This window comes from Rhamphochromis longiceps, linkage group LG11, assembly GCF_057381845.1.
Source record: "Rhamphochromis longiceps isolate RC_006_pf linkage group LG11, R_longiceps_female_GT1.1, whole genome shotgun sequence".
Taxonomy (NCBI): Eukaryota; Metazoa; Chordata; class Actinopteri; order Cichliformes; family Cichlidae; genus Rhamphochromis; species Rhamphochromis longiceps.
In genome coordinates this window covers 17,561,263-17,578,183 of record NC_140567.1, presented here as the reverse complement: position 1 = coordinate 17,578,183, position 16,921 = coordinate 17,561,263, and the positions used below count along the sequence as shown (strand labels likewise).

General features: G+C 42.7%; 1 protein-coding gene across 1 annotated transcript; it reads right to left on the bottom strand.

Moving 5' to 3' along the window:
- Positions 1-3,324: 3,324 nt before the first annotated feature.
- Positions 3,325-5,581, bottom strand: LOC146658823 (uncharacterized). Its single transcript, XM_085422549.1, has one exon. It carries the CDS (start codon positions 5,110-5,112, stop codon positions 3,550-3,552), a length of 1,563 nt encoding a protein of 520 aa, XP_085278675.1. The 5' UTR covers positions 5,113-5,581; the 3' UTR covers positions 3,325-3,549.
- Between the last annotated feature and the right edge of the window lie 11,340 nt (positions 5,582-16,921).

The window sequence follows — 16,921 nt, the reverse complement described above, 5'->3', positions numbered from 1 at the left end:
CCCCACGTATACTACACGACGCACGATGAAGGCCAAAATCGGTCCGATCACCAAAACGGTCGCACGACTCAAAAATCGTCTCAAAATGGGCCAAAAATCGCACAGTGTAAGCCCAGCATTAGAGCAGCAATGTTTGTTCCCCTCAGAGAAAGGGAAGAATGGGAAAAGGAAAACACCTGGCTGGAAAAAGTTAATATGGGCATGTGCAGTGAATATCAGCGCTATGCGGCCAGAAGTGTGATAATATAACTTATTTTGTGTAATAAACAACTGCAAGGATAGATGATTACAACAAATAGATGACTAATACATAAAAGTAATACATAGATGAATAATGATGATGAGTTATGATGCGTAATCATGGGAACAAGCAGGTTTACAAACAGGAGCAGCTGATTAGCATTAGAAAAGCTGAAATAATACCTCAACTGAAGCCAATTGTACTAAATGCACTAAATGTGCACTGTTACAAGAATGTTTTTCTTTCTATTATTTTCTATTATTTTAAGTTAAGCAGGACAGAGTTCTTTTAAAGAAAGATTGTTACAGGAAAAATCTTTCTATGTTTCTTTACCTTCTTTTAAATGTGCAAGCATGCCCTTTTGTCTATGGTTAGATTAGTTTAGAATTATCTTTTTAGACTTTCTCAGCAAAGACATACTGTTTTGGGACATATTGTTTTAGATTGTTTTATCTCTCACAGCCTTCTCCCAGCTCTCTGCTGACGAGACTAGCGCCACATATGGAGTTGTTTATTTTATTTGTTTTGTATTTTCTTATCCTGTTCTCACTGTCTTTCCTATAAAAATTACCAAGCCACTGTGCATGGTGTGAGTTGTTCTTAGCAGCTCACCCGTGTACACGTTTGATAAAGAAAGTAACTTTGTCTCATTGTGTCTTTATTTCTCCTGGGTTTTTTACAGAGTTTTCCCCCAACATTTCTTGGTCCTTCGAGCCGGAGTTTGTTTAAATCTCAACGTGTTGTGATAGTCAGTGGGTTTCTGGAAATAGGATGTGGGGGGTGTATATTTGCGGGCCACATTGTGTAGTTTTGTGAGCTCTGGCAGTTCGAGAGTCCAGTAATAATGTGGGACACCGTGGCCTTGAGAAAGACACACGTTGCTGCTGTGTGCCGTGTTAATGCTATCTGGCTCTGGAGTGTTGTCATTTAGCATGCATTCAGCAATCATGCCATTCTCTTCCGGTATCACGCCTATCTTGAGTTTTGTCAGAGCGTCTCTTCCTAGAAGGTTTACTGGGCATGACGGGTCATATATACATTTAATGAAGCACCTGCGGCCACTTTCTGTATGTAATAGTTCTAAGGGGGCAGTTAGTTGTTGTACAGTGGTGAGGCCTGTGGCTGACTTCACAACTAATGTATCTTTTGAGTACTGTAAGTTCTTAGGTGCCTGCCTCAAAACCGTTTTACATGCTCCTGTGTCGCATAACATTTGGATTGGTTGCCCGTTCACATGAATTAGCAGCATTGGTTTGTATTCTGACCCTAATAGCAATTGTTCTATGTTAAAAACTTCCCCTCCCTCATCAATGTTCATATCTTGTGTGTTTTCTAGTCACATGTCATTGTTCTCCATAGATTCGCCACTGTTTTGCCTGTCATTGTTCCTCCTACTATTATGTGTCTGTGGCTTACTTCTGCACTCTCGTTCAAAGTGACCTCGTTTTCCACAGTTGAAACAGGCATTGTCTCTTTCATATCTGCTGTCTCTGTTTCTGTGTCTGCGGCCTTGCTGTCGATTACCTTGCTTCCCTTTCTGTCTCTGATAGCCTCCCGAAAATGCAAGGAAACCTGTCTCTGAATCTATGGTGAAGACGTCAGCCTTATTTTTCTGTTTGTGCACTTTTGTGGCGTGTTCAGCATGTAACAGGGCATCTGGCAAGTTGCCAGTGTTCATTGTGACCCAATGTTTCTCTACATGTGCTCTGATTGGTGGGAGCAGGCCATTTAGAAACGCATTTTTTAATTGCTGCTGGAATGGCGTTGCATCGCCATCGGCATAATCTAAACCTGAATGCTGCCTAAAAACTGGGCGCAGGCGGTCTAAAAAGTCTGATGCAGTTTCATTTTCTTTCTGTTTTACCTCTCCTATTTTATTGTAGTTTGGCTTGGGGGCCAGCTGTAGTTTCACACGTTCATAGAAGTTATGTAGTTGGCCTTCTAATTCAGGGTCACCTGCACGCAGGGGTTGTGGTCCGTTGCCGACCACTAAAGAATCTAAAGGATTATTAATTGCCCCCCCAGTGAAAGAGCCTTTCACTGAGCCAAACTTCAAACCTAAAAGATCTTGAAGTACCTGGTACATTTCATGACCGTTTAAATACCATTGAGTCCTAATTGCTTCAACTGCTCTCTTCCATATGTCAAAACCGTCATGCAGGGGCGGGACATCTTTAAGAACATTTTTGCGATCCTCATGTGACCATGGTCTAAACACAAGAATTGTGGGGTGTGCGTCTTGATGCCCCATAGGTCCAATCGGCTGACCATATCTGGGGTTAGGTGAACTTATTAATGGAAATACTCCTGGGGGGCTTGGGGGGTCAGGCCATATTTCCCTGCCTACATGATCTTCCCCTATATCTGCTTCAGGTGCATGTGTTAATGACATTTTAGCTAAATCTGCCTGCACTGAACCGTAAGGGTTATTCACAGCTGCATCTTTGTCTGTTTGCTTGGGAGTTGATGCAGAGGCAGTAACATAGGGGGGAGGGGCTGCAGCCGTTTCTTCAGGCGCCTCACAGCTTTGCTTTTGTTTTTTATTCTGTCTCTTTTCTCTATTCTCAGCACGTCTCTGTTGCTCTTTTTTCCATGCATCTAGGAAAGTTAATTCATTTGTGCGTTTTCCTTTCTTTCTAAGATTTGTGGTTGCACTTATTTCCTTTAATAAGCTATCTTTGAGCTGTGTTAAAGCTGCGGGGCTGCACGTACCCTCCCACCCAGGACATGACGTCTTTTTAGGATTACGCCATCTCCTTGCGCTGATTTTTCCTGTAACATTCCCTCCTGTTTTAACTTATTTTAAATGTATACAACAATTGTCTGTGAAGGTTATTTATTAAGTATCTTAAGCAATTTTTAAATTCTCAAAATGTCAGCATAGCAGAAATGGAAGTCATTTGGTCTAAAGAATAAAACAAAAGAAAATAATACAAAGAAAAACATAGTAAATGAAAATCATAGTAAATGAAAAAATAATAAAACTAAAACTACAAAAAAATAAAGGATGAAAAGTAAAATGAAAAGTTTATATTTAAAAATGATGAAAACCTAATATGTAAAATGAAAACTTCAAAAAATACAAGCATGAAACCTTATACTTAAAACGATGCAAACCTTAAATTGAAAACTTTATATGTAAAATAATGAAAACTTCATATTTAAAATGGAAACTTTATGTTTAAAACTGAAGACTTCAAAAAAAAAAAAAAAATAAAAGCATGAAAACTTGCATAAACTACTAATGTTTTAATCAGTGCATGATCACTTGACAAGTCATTTTTAATCACCACGTCATTTATTAGCAGCTAGTACAAGTTCTCCTCTAACAGAATTGCAACGGGATGTTGTTCTTCTTCAGGCACGGCAACATAAGCAGTCATTGTAGTTGTTATCATCTGTGAAATCATTACTCTTAGGCATGGCAACACACACAACACTAATATGAGCAGTGCTATCATGATGAGACCTAGAAGGAAAAATGGCTTTGCTACAGCAGCCAGCCATGAACCGCTGAACAGCCAGTCCAGCCAGCTTTGTGCTGTAGCTGCTCCAGGTGTGTGGTCAGTGACATATTTTTGCAGAGCGGTCAAATTCTGCAAAGCTTCATAAATGTCTCCTCCAGTTTCGTATCCATCAGGGATAAAAGTGCAACATGTTTCCCCGATCAGCTTGCAAACTCCTCCTTGTGATGCTGTTAGCAGGTCTAGTGTCAGTCTGTTCTGCAGCACCATCGTTCTGATGGCCTGCTGTTCTCCTGCTAAGGCGGTTCCCAGGGTCTTAGTCAAGTTGATGTGTCGTAGCAGAGCATATCGGTTGATTTCCACATGATCCCGCACCTCGGCAACTCCAATGCCGGGGATCAAGCTCTGTAAGAATTTCACTCCTCCTCCCCAGATGCGAAACTCTCCCGGCACTCCAGTGTCCACTGTAATGCCGAAAGAATTGGGGGAGGCGATGTCCACTTCACGTCTCTGCCGGCTGCTTGGGTGATGTGCAACACTTTGCATGAAGAAAACGTGATCTGATAATTCCACCAGGGCGCACAGACCTCCCCAACCTTCAGGGAGTGACAGATAAGCCTTGTTGCCACATAGGAAGTACCAGTCAGCCAAAACTCTGGTTCCTCTGCTGCTGGGTGCCGTCCGTGCACATCCTGTCTGGTACTGAGTCTTTGTTTGTAGTGGCATTCGGTAGCTGTAGTCGGAGCGACAGTTTAGGCCCATCAGCGTCGTGTTACTGGCACAGGTGGCGTTGATTGAACAGGTCATACACTTCCTCTCGTTCCTTGGTGGGCAGAAAGTGTATATGTACTTACATAGGTGAGTAGGCAGCTCCCCCACTGCCCGCGATCCATTGTTCATCACACATACTGGCAGTTGTGATGCGTTCAGTTTGTTCAGTAGAATTACATCAGGCAGTGGGTCTGAGACTTGGGGCCAGGTCAGTAGGTAGGTCTGTCCAGAACAGTTCACATTTGTGAGTGACGATGACCTCCAGGTTGCTTTTGCTGGGATGCTGTAGTTGGCTTTGGACCAAAGAGTACCGTAGCCTGGATGTGTTGCCAGGCCCAACAGGCACCAACTGCGATCTTCAGGTATGCTGTACGGCCACAGGCCAGACGTCTGTGAGGATAGGGGCATATGGGTACATGCATAGCAGTCAGTTTTGTTATTCAAATGAGCTGTAGTGTTCATAAACTGCCACCAGAAGTTAGTGGCGTAGCCATGGGGAAACTTGGTGTACTTTCCTTTGTCATACAGTGTCTGCCTTTTCTCCATATAGCGTGACTTGTTGTCCCTCATGGAAGCAAAGGTGAAGAGCCCGGCCATGGTCAGGGCCGCTGCAGTTGATAAGAGCCACCACCTCATGACGACGGAACACACCCTCCTGTCGCGAGTAGACCCCCCGGCCAGGAAAGCTGACCCCTCCACCGGGCGAGATCACAACAAGTAGGCAAGCCTGCCGTCAGCTGTGTTTAGATGGCTTCACTGACTCGCCTGCAGTGACTCTGATGGATCCAGGATGGTCGTTCCGCAATTTTGCAAGCGGTCGGTGTAGTGAGGAGGACTTGGTATGGCCCCTCCCACCTGGGTGTGCTCCAGTTTTTCCTTTGGAGCACCTTGATCAGAACCCAGTCACCGGGCTTTAGTCTGCAAGACACTGGAGAAACATCATCAGGTTGTTGATTATGTACAATGATCTCTTTGTTTTCTAACAGCTTAGACATCCATTCTGCTAATGTGTTTTCTCTGATTGCTTTGTCTATTGGTTGACTGGTAATAGGCAGTGGAAACGGCCTGCCATGAATGATTTCAAATGGAGTTAGTTTATGGGAGCCTTGTGTTAAGCGCATCCACATCTTCACTAAACCCAAACATTCAGGCCACGGCCTTCCTGTTTCTGCCATGCATTTCCTGAGCCTTTGTTTTATAGTGCCGTTAGTTCTCTCTACAAGGCCTGCGCTCTGAGGGTGATAAGCACAGTGGTGTTTTATGCTGAAACCGAGTGCCTCAGAGACTTTAGTGATGACATCATTTACAAAATGAGTGCCGTTGTCTGATCGTATCAAAGCTGGGATGCCATATGTGGGTATGAAGTGATTGCACAGGCACTTTGCTACTGAAATTGCATCTGCCTTTTTCACTGGATAGATTTCCGGCCACTTTGAGAACACGTCTATAACCACTAGGGCGTATTTTGACCCTTGACATTCGCTTAGTTCAATAAAATCCATATGAATTGTGTGAAAAGGATGAGGCGGAGTTGGAAAACGGCCTCTTCTTGGTCGCAGGTTACCCTGAGCATTATATGTTTGACACGTCATGCACGTTCTGACAAATTGTTTCGCTGAAGTTTCAAAATTTACAGTGTAGAAATGAGAGTTGACAATACAGGTCATTCCCCCCGATGACAAATGCGTACAGCCATGAGTCACTAATGCCGCCATCTTGTGGAGCGATTTTGGCAACACTGGCTTGCCATAACACATCATTAAATCGTTTGTCAGAACTGCACCGTGTTTTAGCCATTTTGCCTGCTCTGCTGTGCTTGCTGCTTTTTGTTCATTCTGCAACACATCCAGTGGAATCTGATGCGTGTTTACTGCCATCAGTGTCATGTTTGTCTTTTGTGCCGCCTGTTTTGCGGCACTGTCAGCAAAATTGTTGCCTGTAGTAATAAAAGAGCTATCAGTTTTGTGTGCTGCACATTTACACAATGCGAGTTGTTGTGGTAAATTTATTACAGTCAGCAGGCGTTGTAAGAGGCTTGCATGCTGGACTGGTTTACCGGTTGATGTAATCATTCCTCTGTTTTGCCAGAGCTTTGCAAAATGATGCACAGCAGAGAAAACATACTGGCTGTCTGTATAAACGTTTATTTGTTTATCTTTGTGTATTTCACATGCACGAATAACAGCTATCAGCTCAGCGCTCTGTGCAGAATATGAAGAAGAAAGTGGTTTTGCTTCTATTATTCTACTGTCTGTGGTTACTGCGTAACCTACACAATTACGGCCTGTGTTGTCTTTATAGGCCGATCCGTCCACAAAGACATCACTAAAACCAGCTTGTGGCTCAGCATGGATGTCAGGGCGGGGTTTGGTGTCTTTGTCTAATTCTGCATGGCAGTTGTGCACATCTCCATCAGCTGGTGTGCTCACTAGAGTCCCTGGATTCAGTGTGCCACATTTTTCCAGTGTGATGTGAGACTGTGATAGTAAAATGCCTACATACGATAGCTGTCTGGCATGAGTCAGGTAAGAGATTGGCTTGCAGCAGTATAGATGTGACAGCATGCGGGACCTTGACAACTAGTTTGTGCCCTAAGACAATGTCTGCTGACTTCTTTACTGCTTCTGTGGCCGCTGCACAGCTTTGGACGCAAGTCGGCAGGCCCGAAACTACAGCGTCTAACTTACACGAGTAGAATGCCAGAGGGCGCTGTTTGTCACCAAAAGCCTGTGTCAGAACTGCCTTCATGTAGCCGGCCCCCCCATCAACATGCAGCACGAAAGGCTTGTCATAATCAGGCAGGGCCAGGACTACATTTGTTTGTAAAGCCACCTTTAGGTTAGTAAATGCTGTGTCTGCCTCTACCGTCCACGTTATTGTATCTCGCAAAGCGAGGTTTTTGCCATAAATCATGTCTTGGAGTGGCTGAACTGTTAGTGCATACTCTGGAATCCAAGCTCTACAGAAATTACACAAACCTAAAAAACTCATCATCTGTTGTTTTGTTTTAGGTTTGGGTGTGTTTTGCACTGCCAGCTTTCTGGTTCCCAGCAGTGTTTTGCCCTGGCCTGTGAGTGTGTGTCCGAGATATGTGACGTTATCACTCCACAGCTGCAGTTTGTGTTTTGAGACTTTGTGGCCCTGTTCAGCCAAATGCTGTAGCACAGCAAGTGTGTTGTCTTTGCACGCCTGCTGTGTGTGACCGGTTATTAAAATGTCATCTACATACAGCAAGTATTGACCTAGCTGTGGGAGCTTACAGCTAGACATTGACTTCTTCAGTGCTTCTGCATAGAGGGTTGGGCTATTCTGGAAACCCTGGGGCAAACGAGTGTATGTGTACCTCTGACCCTCAAAGGTGAAGCCAAACAATGGCTGTGAGTCTGGATGTAGTGGAACTGAGAAAAAAGCGTTTGAAAGGTCGATTACTGAGAACCACTGTTCTTTCGGTGTGACCTGATTTAAAATAGTGTGTGGATTAGCAACCACAGGTGGGATTTGTTCAGTCACTTCGTTTATAGCTCTCAGGTCATGTACTAGACGGTATGCACCCGTGATAGCTTTTTTAACAGGAAAGATAGGAGTGTTACAGGTGGCTGTCTTTGTTTTTATTAAAATTCCTGCCTTTTCCATGTCTGCTATCACTGGGCGAATGCCATGTCTAGCCTCAGTAGTGAGTGGGTATTGAGATATCAGTGGTCTGTGTTTTGAGAGAGGTTTTACTCTTACTTCATCTGCATTTTTTATAAGGCCGACATCAGCAGGGCCTGTAGACCAGAGAGTTTTAGGCAGCTGAGCTAGTGCTGCCTGATGTCATTCAGTTAATTGTGCATGTGTTTCAGCGGCATCGGCTAGGTGCACAGCGGGCCTGACTGCGACCAGCCAACCCAGTGTGTATCGGAAACACCCTGTCCGGCGGCCTTGCAGCCAGCCTTCATGAGTGTCTTCCGTTTTTTCATAAGTGTCTGCTTCAACCCTGGCTAACACATTTCCTAAATCCTTCCAGTCTGAATGATAGTTATGCGCTACAGACACGTGTGGCTTAGGCATGCGGTTCAAAGCCTTCACGGCTGCTGATTGGATTACTGAGCACACTGCATTTCCCGACTTTGTGACATACAGGTGTTGTAAAGTCAAACTCTGTTGTCCTAGCTTCCACACTTGCTGATCGTAAAGTGGGTCTGGGCCTTTCTATGTTTCTTTACCTTCTTTTAAATGTGCAAGCATGCCCTTTTGTCTATGGTTAGATTAGTTTAGAATTATCTTTTTAGACTTTCTCAGCAAAGACATACTGTTTTGGGACATATTGTTTTAGATTGTTTTATCTCTCACAGCCTTCTCCCAGCTCTCTGCTGACGAGACTAGCGCCACATATGGAGTTGTTTATTTTATTTGTTTTGTATTTTCTTATCCTGTTCTCACTGTCTTTCCTATAAAAATTACCAAGCCACTGTGCATGGTGTGAGTTGTTCTTAGCAGCTCACCCGTGTACACGTTTGATAAAGAAAGTAACTTTGTCTCATTGTGTCTTTATTTCTCCTGGGTTTTTTACAGAGTTTTCCCCCAACAAAGATTTACTTATATTCTCAAAAGTTAAGCATGACAGGCTTCTGTTTAAGAAAGAGACCTGTTTTATGTGTTAATGTTGTCATTTTGAGCTAAAAATAAATGGCTAAATGATCACTTGTTTCACATGTGTTCATATCACAAAGAATAGAATATGCATCTGCTTAAATCAACTTCAAGTCAAATGGTTAAAAAAAAATAATTTCACACACAAAAAAAGAGCTAGAAAATTCACCACACTGGGAAGGGTGAAGACAACTGGGTTGCCCGGCCCTGGCCACGAGGTGTCCCTTATTTATTTTTCAGGGAGTTGGCAACCCTAGCTTTATGTAATGCAAATGACCTTGTGGCACTGAAGCACATTATAGTATAAAATTGTATAGTGACATGTACAAATTGCTTAAGAACTGAGAGACTGGAGGATAAATGGGCTGTTTTGATTATTTTTCTGCTTTCTCAAAGAACCTTTCCAACAATCGGAATATACTGACTTGCTAATTCTCCACTTCTGAATAAAATCAATTCATGAGCTATGAAGGAGGTCACACTGCGGTCTTGGGATACAAGTCTTCTTTTATCTAACTGCAAATAAAGCCCACCACCGCTTCAAGGTTTGTGCTACAACAAAATTTTCCAGTGGAGAAAACTGGAAACTCAACAAGGGCAAATTCAGACACAGAGATTTTCACAATTAATCTTGCAGTACTTCTGGAAAAGGTAGTTTGTAGGTGTCACAAAGGTGAGAGACATCTGAGGTGGGCTGTAATTGTGTGTAGACGTATATGTGGTTCCTGTGAGGATTTGAGGGGGGGTTGCAGCTACGGGGAATCTTTCTGACCATTTAGCCCAGCTAATAGCCTTTCTGCCATGCCAAATCACCCTTCTTGCCAAACATTCAGACCTGAACTCCTGACATCCCCTCAGGGGACCGAAGAAGCGCTTTAATTGATATACTGCATCTCAAAGCCTTTGAATGTAAAGGAAGGAGGAAACTGGTAGACGAACAAAAGGCTACAGCCCAGAAAGCAGGATTCATCTTCTTCTCAGCATTGCTGGTGTCACACTCGGTGTTCTTGCTGCCTCAGATCTCCACAGCAGGGATAATGCTGGCTGTGCCCTAACAAGACATACAGTTATGGTTGATTTCTTGTTTCTCAGGTCTTCTCACAGACTGGAAGAAAATACTCACTTTATTCACTTCAAATGCGGTAACTACACCCGTCTGCTTGTTCTTTTGACATGTGAAGAATAAACAGAAACCTCAGATGAACAAAAGACCAAAATCACCAGCAGGAATTAATATGCTGGATTTTCTTTTCGTACAGATTTTCATTTGGATGGTCGGCTTGTCTGTGACTGTTTCACATTGCTTATTACAGCAGGGAAGTGAGGCATGTAATAGTCATCCCTTCAATAACCTCTGAGCCATACGAAAGCTGTTAAGTCTGGAAGAGAGAACAGCACGAGTGCCACTACGCTCTCTCACGGCAGGTAGTTTTACTGCGAAAATCAATAACAAAGACTTTAAGACACTTAAAGGCTGTGGATTTTGTATTAAGAACTTATTGGCATTAGATTTGAATACACTCACTAAGGGTTAATATTACTAAGGGTTAGGATTTTTAATTTTTAGTGCTTTGTCCAAACCACCGAGTGAAAGTGATGGCAAAGGAGTGAAAACACATTAAAGGAGCAAGTGAAAACAAAGCCCCTAAAAAACCACACAGATCACAGCTGACTAACTGATAAAGCTTCAACTTGGCCACTTCCAAATGAAGACTTTAGTCCTCTTTAAAGGAGGACTGGTGTCTCTCCGTGTCCTCTGCACAGAGGCACCAAGGCCAAAGGACAGAGATTACTAGCAACCTCTGACAGAACTTGAGATCAATATGATTCAGCAAAATGTTGCAGAACACAGAACACATTGCTCCCAATCACAGCAGCAAATCTGCTGTGATGGGAGCAATGTTGTCAAGAAGTTTGGGTCAAAATTCCTCCACAATGATGTGAGAGACTGATAAAGTCATACAGAACACCATTACTTCATGTTAATGTTTCTAAATGTTTTTGCACTAATTTACTCCAAGTTGCAGAACCACAAACCAGTATGTCACACAACGTCATACAACGTCTTCCTTGTCAAACAGTGGGTCCTACATTACCCATGATACATCTCCCTCACCAACACTGTTGATTTAGGTGCATGCTAGTGCATGTTTATGTAGCTTATAGATGAACAAATTAGAAGCTGCACACAGTTGTTAACAGATTTGTCTCTTTAGAATTGTTTGTTTGAAAGATTTTGAGTAATTAGTAAGAAAGACCAGATAGAGAACCATGGCTTGTATTAAACACATTTGTGATTAGATAATAGTGTTGGAGATAAACACACACATGCACAGACACAGTTGTCGTGTGTATTACGTGCTAAGAAACCGTGGCTCCTAAATATCTATTTGCCGCCTGCAGGCTGAAACAGGTCACAGTGTCACGCTCATTTGGCCTGCCATACTTTTCACACTTGTACACGTGCCGGCTAATTTACCATAATTACCAAATTAACTGGTGAATAATTTCATTTTAATTATTACATTTTTTTCACTTCTCGTTCCTTCATCTACCTTCATAGTGTTGGATTTAAAGATGAGGCCTGTTTCGAGTGTCATGTTCAATAAAGTGGGATGGGAAGGGACCCAATTAATATCAGATAGCTGGAACCCTCAAACAGAAAAAAAAAACAGACTCTAACAGGGACATTTCCTCAGGACATATCTGAGCCTGACTAGACTAGCTTTAATTTGAGCAGTGAAGCCCACAGGGTATAGGTTTGTCTTGAAGGTAAGCACTTTGGACCGAGAAAAGACCCGAATTAATAATAATAATAATAATAATAATCTTCCGATAGTAAGCTATGCACCTGCAAAGCTCCTGTTGTTAGCAGGAGATGTGGTTAAAAGAAGCAAATCTAAAAAAATGAAAAAAAGAAAGCACATGCTTCCATACTTTCCCACCATACCCTGTTATATTTGTGTCACTTTAAGGATATCCAGCTCTGACCTGATTAATGATCAAGTTCATGCTCATTCATTGATTTGGTGAGCTCGTTTTTTTGACAGCTACTTTAAAACTCGGACATATTAGATGAATCCACATGACTATACATGGCTACAAAGGTGAAAGGCAATTTTTTCTATGGGTGGGATGTCACTGTAAAAGAAAAAAAAGGAGAAAATGTAATATTTAAGTGTACCTATATTCTCTAATAGTACCGTAATTTTCTGCATTGAATAATTTTTTTAAATGACGCTTTGACTTACATTTTCAATGAAGGGGATTTTCTCGTAACAGGTTACTTCTGTTCAGTGATGTTGTCACTATAACGAAAGAAAAAGACTTCAAGACTCCTTCCACAGTTTGTGTGAGCTCCTTCGTCTTTACAAAAGATGTCTGTGCAAAACCTCTAAAACTCAGACAAATATTTTCGGTGCTGTTTTGGTGCAATTATGATTAAATACATAAAAACTTAACTGAACCCTAGTGAAAGCTCAAACCCACCCTGTGCCATGAAAACCAGTGCAGAAGTTGCTGTGAATGTTTTTCTGCTGTGCTTCCGCTTCTGCTTCCACGTCCCAACCCTCTCGCCTCTTTCTGTCTGTCATTCTGATACTCTAATAGCTCTTCTGCTCCCTGGTAGTCTTAAAAGGATCTCTGCGCTGTGGTCCTTCAGCTCACATTACCCAAGGCTAGTCCACACTCTTGAAATTGTAACCTTATGATTCTCCAGGCCAAAGTTAATGGGACACCAGAGTCCTAACCCGCCCCAACCAGCACCGTGGATTAGTGCTACTCGGATCCAATCACATCCAGGCCCGTCACAGAGGCACTTCAGACCAAGTAGCTGCAAATCTGAGGCGGCAACTCTGGGCCCAAGACCTGCCTGAGTTTACCCATAGCCCCAGGTCATGTGGCTTTGCTCACCAGCCTTTGATGGCCTCAGGGGACTGAAAGAGCAGAGGCAGAGAGAGGAAGACAGCTAGACTGACCCAGAAAGTCTAGCATGGTGAGACACATGATGGTCCCATGGTGATCTCCCCTGGTTTTCAGTTGACGAAGATGTGGACTAAAGAACATCTGGAAGGCATCCCCATGAGCAGCAAGAGGCATGTCTGTGGCTGAAGTAGGGCTGGTCAACAGACCAAGATGAGGGAATGCTTCCTGTGGGTCACAGAGGTAATCTAAAGTGAGCATGTCGATAAGGTAATCTAGCTAAACTCACTACCTTACGAAACAGTTAGCCACTAAAATAAATACCATTAGCCCTATGAGGTGAGTTGGTTGTAAAGTCTGTGTCCTTTTTTAAGATACAGTCATGTGACAATACAACCGCAGATAACCTACAAAAATTGATATATATGCACTGTGTTATTATTTATTTAGCAAAAATTGAGCCAAAATGCAGTAAATAAAAAGCTTAGTAATGCTTCCATTGGAATAGGAATTAAGAGGGTAAATAGCCGCCAGGTGCTGCAACATAACCACCCCTAACATAAGCAGAGGATTTGGCAGTTTGTTAAGGAAGAAAGATATGAGCAATGAGTTTAGATAAGCAATAGTTGCTGCCCATCAATCTTTGACTTTTTAAGACAATTTCTAAACAGTTTGAACTCCATTAGTGCAGTGAGAAAGATTATTCACAAATGGAAAACATATAAAACGGTTGCCAGCCTTCCAGGAGTTGGAAACTCACTCCAGTAACCTCACTCCAAGATCAGACGGATCTTGTTTCCTCAAAGAAACAAGGAGAAAGCCTCATCTCTCTAAAGAACAGTTCAGCATGATTTAGATTTGCAAAGTTGCATCTGAACAAACAAGACTCCTTGAATAATGTCCTTGGGACGGGTGAGACAAAAGTGAAGACGTCCGGCCACAATGCAAAGCAATATGTTAGGTTTAAAGGTTTGGGGTGGGCCACAAGACCTGGGCACCTTGCAGTCATTGGGTTGATCGTGAGCTCCTCTGTACACTAAAGTGTTCTGGAGTTAAATGTGAGTATGACAGCTAAAGCTGAGCTAAAACTGAGTCATGACATGGTAATAATCCCAATCACAGCAGAGCAATGTTGTCAAGAAGAGTGGGTCAAAATTCCTCCACAATGATGTGAGAGACTGATAAAGTCATACAGAACACCATTACTTCATGTAAATGTTTCTAAATGTTTTTGCACTAATTTACTCTTAGTTACATGGCACTCGAAGTCAGAGGTAAAGTCACAAATGAAGGATAAAGTTGTATTCCGGAGGACGACACTCTTAAGGTCTTTTTGATCAAATCTTGCCAATTTATTCTTAATGAACACAATCTCCAAGCCTTATTTTTTCCAAATACTTCTAAAAGTTCCTCAAAAGCCACAGAAAATGTCAGATGATGCCATTATCCCACTATTACACCTGTTTTGGGGTTTTTTGTTGTTTTTCTTAATGGCGCCCTTAAATCCGTAGACAGTAGAAGGCTGATGTATGCTGCTTCCAGGTCTGTAAAGAAAGGCTATTATGAAAGTACCTTAAACCTTTCGTCACCAGCAGGGGGCAACTCCTGTAGTTGCAAAAAGACTTCCAGTTATGTACAAGTCCATGTGAAAACAGCCCTTGGCTCACTCAATCCATGCCCTCAAGTAAACACTTTCCTGATGAGATTATAGGCTCGATGACTAGTTTCAGGTCATACTGAACAGAGCTGGATCACTGCGACTGTGAACCTGTTTATTTTCACCACTGCTTCATTAGTTTTCTTTGAACATCCACAGTCCATTTCACGGACATTCAAGACAGTGTGACCGTGAAGCTCAACAGCTGAGCAGCAGCATCCACGAGATGTCAGATACTACAGTAACCAGCCAGTTGCCTTGAATGAAAGTGCACTGTAGAAACGAGGACAAATCAGAACAGAGGAGCCACTTGGTTACAGAGACAAAGAGATACATTAAGAGAGTACAAAGACAGAAAGGGAAAGCGAGGTGAGGCTGATTGCAAAACTCACTTAAAGAGAACGTCAAAAGAATTAGGTCCATTACATCCGACTGAGCGTAATGGAAGCCAGCAGGTTGACGGGGAGCTCGTGAATATGCGGTGGGCGTGCAACGGCTGAAATAGCAGGCAAAACTTGTATGTTGACTAGTCTTTTATTTGACTGGATTAATGTTACTTAGCCCACATGCAATGAAGCGCATGTAATGCAAAGATCTTCATACAGACTGACTTGATTTCTCTTGTTGTTTTTAACATCCTTAAAGATCAAAGTGTAGAGACATACACTCAATGACCTGTATGATGGACAGTTCAACACTTGTCATTCAAAAGACCCCACAGAACTGTTCTAGTTCTGATTTTAGTACCAGGACGCTCATATTAGGGCCACATTGCTCAGTCAACTCAGCGGGAGCTTAATGCTAGTGAGCTGATTCATAGCATCCACGGTGAATGGCACCTGATTCTGCATTACGTTTTGTTAGCACATCTGTTAAAGTCATACAGTGGTTGTTTATGTTAGTTGTCAGTGCAGTGTGATACAAACTACAGTTTGAAAATCAGTCATCAGTTTCACTGCTGCAGCCATTCATTTATGGAACATGCTCCCACCTTCAACACATAAAGCCTTTCGTTTTAAAAGCCCACCTCCCTATTCATCAGCATTGTCATTGTGAGACAACATGGTCATGCTAGGCCGTGTTTTCAATGCTGTTTACAGGTATTGTGTTCAGGGCTATTGGGCCAGCGTGGCCTGGCCTCCAAGCCATTGTGCCTGCCCACAATAGATAATGAGCTATCCACCCATATGCAGCCAGCAGAATATGGACATACACCCACACACGCACGCAGTATGATTACACCAAGACAGGGACACAAGCACTCAGTCGGTGTTGTCCACAGATTTCATTGATTGAGCTATTCTGCTCACAGTTATTTTCTGTCATGAAATATTCTGACCAGGGCAACTTTGTCAGAGTATTTGGATTGAGATTTGTGCCTGAAAGCATTCAGCGGAAGGTCAAGAGCCCGATCAGGTGTTGTTCACAAGCCTGTGAGACATTCAATGACCAGCACAGTGGATGATTAATTTCAGCCACCTTTGGGGTGTAAAAATGGTTATTCAAGCTGCATGTTTTGAGAAATTTATATTGCAGCAACTTTATAATGAAATACCTCACATACTGATTGTCAGCTTGTCAAGTTGATATAATAATAACAATAACACATACAAGCTTATGTTTCTGATGCTTCAACTGAGATTAAATATGATGATCTGATTTTGGTGTTAAAATATTATGCTAAATTACTGGACACAATTCAAATGCAGCCATTAGAAGTTTCACGTGAAACAAATGGCCTGAATCTTCTTTAAACCTTCATACTACACTCTCAGAGTCGTGTAACAGTGGTTTGCTATTCAAAATTGTGACATATTCGCATTCGCTTATCCTTTTCAGGGTCGCGGGGGGCGCTGGAGCCTATCCCAGCTGTCATAGGGCGAGAGGCGGGGTACACCCTGGACAGGTCGCCAGTCTGTCACAGGGCCAACACACAGAGACAGACAACCATTCGCACTCACATTCACTCGCACATTCACACCTATGGGCAATTTGGATTAACCAATTAACCTATCCCCACTAAGTGCATGTCTTTGGACGGTGGGAGGAAGCCGGAGTACCCGAAGAGAACCCACGCAAACACGGGGAGAACATGCAAACTCCACACAGAAAGACCCTGGCCTGATGGTGGAATTGAACTCAGGACCTTCTTGCTGTGCGGCAACAGTGCTAACCACCGTGCCCATTGTGACATATTGACTTAAAAAAATAATACAGCCTTTGTAGGTAGGTTCT

Excerpts from the sequence above, each read along its gene's own strand:
- LOC146658823 (XM_085422549.1), bottom strand. The coding sequence starts at position 5,112 with ATGAGGTGGTGGCTCTTATCAACTGCAGCGGCCCTGACCATGGCCGGG.